We start from the raw sequence: 6,335 nt of genomic DNA, 5'->3' as shown, positions 1-6,335 counted from the left end.
AGAGAGAGAGAGAGAGAGAGAGAGAGAGAGAGAGAGAGAGAGAGAGAGAGAGAGAGAGAAAGAGAGATAGAATATGTGTAGGAGTAAATGTATAGATGCATATTGGCAAGATATTTTGTGTGTAGATGGGAATGTAGTTTGTTTTCTGTCAAATTTCCTCTTTCTTGCAATTTACTGCTGTTTAGCTGACACAATGCATCTGAAGGAGGAATGCAATATCAACCTCGTCTGAATTTGAACTGTGCTCAATAATGGTTAGTATGTGTTCTGATATAAGCCTAAGATTACACCTTTTTCGATGGGAACAGAGTCACTGCTTATAAATTTTAGCCCATTGTTCAAATATATTTAACATGTGCGAATATACCTCTACCTGTTCGTTCGGCCAGCCTGAAGAAACAGTTAACTATACATTAGTAATATTATTATTATGACAGGGAGATGACTGGATCATGAAGTGTTGAACAAAATGCTTAGGAACCTTTTTTCTTTTCAGCTCTTTTCATTCTGAGTTCAAATTCCACTAAGGTCACCTTTTGCCTTCCATACTTACAGTGTCAATAAAATCAAGTGCTTGTCAAGTACTGCGTCAATGCCATCAAAAGGCCCCACTTTCCCTAAAAATTGCTGGCCATCAAAATTACCGACTAGAAAAACACTGTATCATAATGTTTCCTTGTGGAGGCGCAATGGCCCAGTGGTTAGAGCAGCGGACTCGCGGTCATAGGATCGTGGTTTCGATTTCCAGACCGGGCGTTGTGAGTGTTTATTGAGCGAAAACACCTAAAGCCCCATGAGGCTCCGGCAGTGGATGGTGGCAAACCCTGCTGTACTCTTTCGCCACAACTTTCTCTCACTCTTACTTCCTGTCTCTGTTGTGCCTGTAATTCAAAGGGGTCAGCCTTGTCACACTGTGTCACGCTGAATATCCCCGAGAACTACGTTAAGGGTACACGTGTCTGTGGAGTGCTCAGTCACTTGCACGTTAATTTCACGAGCAGGCTGTTCCGTTGATCGGATCAACTGGAACTCTCGTCGTTGTAAGCGACGGAGTGCCAACAATAATGTTTCCTAAATATACAGTGTCTTAAAATAAGGCAAAATACTCATAACTGGAACTGACTACCCTCCAACAACTTCAATCGCGGGGCATATACAGATACTAGTTTGGTACTTGACGTGAATAGGACCACCAAAAGCTGCAGTATGAAAAAAATTGTTCCGAAAGAATAACCATATCACATCTTCACGCGCGTAGATCAACAGGAGACGCATTCGGGTCTTGGGAAGAGGGGTACGTTCGAAAACTAGCAATAAGCCTGCAACTTATCCTAGGAGTCGTGAAGTATGGCAGCACAAAGAATCCATTATATCTATCTATCTATCTATCTATCTATCTATCTATCTATCAACGTAGTTAAACTGATTTGTTGAAGAGACGTGGCAACATAATTAATAAGCTACAATAATTACTTAAAGTAATATTGTTTTGGCTTTATATCATTGCGATCGGGGTTGTTAACGCTGGTGAGAGAGAGAGAGAGAAAGAGAGGCTTTAGATCAGAATATAATGGGTCATAATTCAAACCCACAAGGTATTTTATCCGACGCACTACCGATTCTGTTGTCCATCTCAGCTTTCTGTAATAATGAAGGGAATGCTGAAGAGAAAGAAAATGGTAACGAATGAAAATCAAGGAATTCAATCAACACCCCGACCCCGCTCGCCGCCAAATAAAAGAAAAAAAAAATACAAACCTATATCCGTATCTAAATCTCTGACTTGATGAATATGTACTTCCAGTGTGCCGTTTACATAGCTGAACGGGCTCGCTGCAGATAAAGATTTGTGGAGATGTATATAATACATAGAAAAGTTACAATAGATTATTGAATATCAATGGGTAATCTAGTGGTGGAGATATAATTAACCGAAACAGTAGGTATGATTATCGGGCACATGGTGCAATCACTATGCCGTATTAACTTAACTTTATCATGAAATTTGATAAATGAAAATAGAAAGTAAAATGTAGCGTTAACTTACACATGTATTTCTGTAAAGTCATTTGCGGAATCTATGAATAGAAAATAAAGAATGATCACGCAAGGAGTACATATAAACGGATAAACAAGACATTTTATACATAGATCGTTTTAATAAAGTGTACTGGACAGACAAAAATATGTAGTGAAAAGAAAACCAAGTGTCGTAATTAACTGATATTTTTGCCATTGTTCTGGATTAATGATGAGCAAATCATTACGTAAATCAACAAAGTAGATTGTACATTTGTTGAGACGTAAAAACAGAATGCGTTAAGCTGCGAGAATGTACATATATGCATATATGTGTAGATGCATGAATGTAATTTATTTTACTTTCACTTGATTTACAGATGAGACGTATGATACTATACGCCCTTTACCTTCCATTGACGGGGATTTCTTTAAAAATTTTCCTTTAAAATATCTACAAGAGCTGTTTCCACGAACTCCTTGGAAGGAACGAGGAAAGCCGGTTACCTTGGCAAAGCACACGCAATAATATATAAGATATACAATATACAGTTTTATACTTACCTGACAAAAGTTTTTGACATAATCCAGTAATACAGAAAGTTCATTATCTGAAGTACAAGAAGAAAATGAAATGATAAAGCTAAATGATTGAATCAATAAATCTATTGCTTTTATTCCCCTCAAACAAAGAGGGTTGCTGAGACGCCGCTCAAACATCCAGTTTACCCAGCTTTTAATCTAATGTAATGGCCTTCATTATCTGACATAGAAGATCCATTATCTCCTCTGGTGGTACACTTTACAATAGTATATGGCACCGTGTATCATATACTGTGTCATTTACATTTAATACGTAGGATATTACACTTTACTACTGTAAAAATGTATTATGTAGTTGTACACTTCATTGCAATAACTAGTTACAATTATTTCGTCATTTCTGTACTAAACAACAAGCTGTAACCGTGAAAATAAAAATCTCATTCTTCTTGGTCAAGGAGGATTTTTTTCCACAACCCTTCTCCTCTGCAAAGTTTTCTGCAAAACCCTACGTTGTAACTGTTTGAGACTAAAGAGGAATGACATATACACCGTGAAGAAAGCTATGGCTAAATATTTTTACTGATATCGGGCGTTTCAAGTGTCAATTGTAACCTTTTATTCACAATTTCTAGCACTATGGTATTTTCCTGTGTTTGTACGTGCGCTCGTGTGTGTATGCACTGCCCTATTGTCCGCCATCCATTTCCAGAATAAGGTCATTTTCTTCTACCCAAACATAATGAAGATCAAACGTTAGGTCTGGTCAGGCGCTGGGTTATGCGCCACTGCAGCACGTTGCTGCAGTCAGCATTTATCGGTATATTCCCGGGTCCTCCCAGGCGATCAGTCTCTATTTCCGCGAGATAACTCCTAATCTGCTGTGAAGGGAAGAAAATACGGTAAGGAAGGCGTTTGGCTCGGTGAATAGAGGTGTGCTTTTGAGTGTTCTGGAGCTCTGAGGTATACCTTGTCAACTGATCGGGCTGATGATGGCCTTCTATATCGGAACAGTTCTAATTTTAGCAATGCGTGTATGAAGAAAATCTTTACACGGTAAATTATAGTATCGCTTCTACTTATATTGGAAAAAGTTTGTCGCAATCCTATGTAAGTAGTTGTAATAGAATCAGTGGAAGTTAAGGAGTGGCTTTTAGCCGCTCACATAAAACTGTTGCTGATGGGTTGGACTCACTATATTCTTCTATTTTATCCACTCAAGTATGCAACGGGATAGGGTACGTAACGAGGTGACACTGTGAAAGCTCTTTGTGGGAACACATTATCTGTCACGTATACATTTCGTCAATACGACAACGACTTGCTATTAGGTTGCGTATTAGATAACGTACTAACGTATGACGCCAACAATAGATCATCTGGAAATATTTTCTGCGATAGACAGATGCACTGTTTAGGAATTTAGGAATCTCAACGGATTAACGAAACTAAACTGGTGTTATGAAAAGAATGAACCTTCAAATTCATTATTTCTAAACGAATAATAATATATTTAGGAGAACAGAATGACTTCAGCACAAGACTCGGTGTAAACGGATACATTATTTCTGATATTAATTGTTTTAAATTTTTGGCAAAAGGCTAGCAATGTAAGGAGACGGGTTAGTTGGCAACATAGACCCCAGTACTTGGCTGGTATTTAAATTTATCAATCCCGAAAGGATAAATGGTGAAGTTACCCTCGGCGTGATTTGTTCTCGGGACGTAAAGTGCCGGAAGAAATACTGCTAAATATTTTGTCTAATGTGGAAACGATTGTGCCAGCCCCCAACCTCGTCTGTGTTAATAAATAATAATGAAACAAAGGCCAAGGCTCTACAATAGATAGACGAAAGAAGGCTCACGTACAAGGGTAATTATTTTCTTCGATTAGATCTTTCCAAGATTCCAACTCGAAATGGGATGAAAAAATAAAGTGATAAACATTCTGATTGATCACGTCTTGGACAGAGAGGCGGAGAGTTGGCAGCAGAAGCATCAACATTAATTCCTGTGGAATAAAGAAATACTGCTGAGAGAAAGGTTATGCACACACACACACACACACACACACACACACACACACACACACACACACACACACACACACACACACACATACATGAATATACGAACACATACGATTGTATACGAGGGGATGCCGAAAAGTTCCTGGCTTTTGATAAAAGAAAGTACAGATAGATCAGTTAATTATGATTTTATTCAGCATATTCCCATCTCAGATTTTCACACTTATAGCAGTGGTTCTCCAGTTTTTCTAAGCCCTGTAAATGAACTTGAAGGTTGGGCATCCAATCAGGCCTTTCGCAATACCCTTAAAGCCAGGAACTTTTCAGCACCTCCTCGTATATGCATTTATATATTTGTATACGTATATATAAATGTATACATATATTATCCCGTCCCCTTCCGACTTTTAGTTCATGTAATTGGAAAACCACATTATTTATAGGATGACCGGATATATATGTATGTATGCACGGCTGGTATAGTGAATGAGGAAAGCTTGGTGTGCAATGTTTGCAGTCGTGTTTGCTTGTCAAGAGCAGGACTCATTAGCCACCAACGGAGCCACAAATGCAAAATATAAGTTAGTCCTAGAGCGCACAATGTTCCTGAAGGTCGGCAATGGTCTTCCTCGGTCACGAGTGGACGGCCATCATGTATGTATGTATGTATGTATGTATGTATGTATATGCGTATGCATGTATGTTCACATATATGTATATGTATATATATATATATATATATAGCTATTAGCATATTTATATATGTATATGTATATTAGTATATCCCATAATTGTCGTAGCTTGAATTTCATTCCTCACCTTTTTAGAGATAAGGCGTTCGAGTAGCTTGACTTTCATCAGATACCACGGTGCCTGTGAAGTATAAAGCAAACAAAAATAAAAGCGGGTCATGTGATTCTGTTCATCAGCGACACTTCACTCAAAACTAGCATCCGAAGGTGTCTCTAAACGTTCGACTGACCTACTAGCAATAGTAGCTAATCTCCTTCAAATTATATCTTATCATCCTAAATAAAAGATGAAAGTCATATTGTGTAAGATAACACAACGCAAAGGCCAGTGCTGAAACGGGTTTGTCCAATGACCTCTTCGATCATTGGATGATCTGTGACTAAAGAATTACAATATCAACAACAATCAGTACCCGATCCAAGGAGAGAAAAACTGCGTAGTTGCTAGGCCTGCTACAGAAACAGCAGTCAAATCTTATTTCTTTACTGCCCACAAGGGGTTACACAAAAAATATGTTTAATCGTCTAAATAGCGGTCCAAATATCACAAAAATTTGTACTGCATAGCCGAAGGTAAGTATGAAAATAAATATGCAAAGAAAAAAAATTAAGATAAAGATATACTATTTCTGAGATTTTTCGGGTACACACAAACATCCCTAGAGTTTTAGTAGTACTGAGATATAGGAGTCCAGAATTTCATAACTCACAAACGTGCTTTCGCGCTTTTCCACAACCGTTTTTAATCTATCTTTATACGTCTTCCACGATCGGAGATTCCTCTGTACCTCGTGCCACATCTGGTCACTCTCGTTCACTATATCGAATGAGAAAATAGTAAAAGGTTTAGTGAAGAATTGGTTACAAACACATACAGCCATACACATACAGAAAGACACACATACAGAAAGACACACACTCACACACACACTCACACACACACTCACACACACACACACACACACACACACACACACACACACACACACAC

General features: G+C 38.2%; 1 protein-coding gene across 1 annotated transcript in view; it reads right to left on the bottom strand.

The window, feature by feature from the left end:
* Positions 1-6,156, bottom strand: part of LOC106877763 (breakpoint cluster region protein) — a 29,293-nt gene extending 23,137 nt beyond the window's left edge. The window contains exons 1-6 of the mRNA XM_014926772.2: positions 6,055-6,156; positions 5,412-5,465; positions 4,432-4,573; positions 2,584-2,630; positions 2,048-2,078; positions 1,759-1,833 (exon numbers count right to left, since the gene is read on the bottom strand). Of these exons, the coding sequence (XP_014782258.1) occupies positions 1,759-1,833; positions 2,048-2,078; positions 2,584-2,630; positions 4,432-4,573; positions 5,412-5,465; positions 6,055-6,144 (439 nt within the window). The 5' untranslated portion in view covers positions 6,145-6,156. The remainder of the gene's footprint in view (positions 1-1,758; positions 1,834-2,047; positions 2,079-2,583; positions 2,631-4,431; positions 4,574-5,411; positions 5,466-6,054) is intronic.
* Positions 6,157-6,335: the final 179 nt, after the last annotated feature.

Source organism: Octopus bimaculoides, chromosome 6 (genome assembly GCF_001194135.2).
Source record: "Octopus bimaculoides isolate UCB-OBI-ISO-001 chromosome 6, ASM119413v2, whole genome shotgun sequence".
In the NCBI taxonomy this organism is placed as follows: Eukaryota; Metazoa; Mollusca; class Cephalopoda; order Octopoda; family Octopodidae; genus Octopus; species Octopus bimaculoides.
This window is presented reverse-complemented; position numbering and strand designations above follow the sequence as displayed.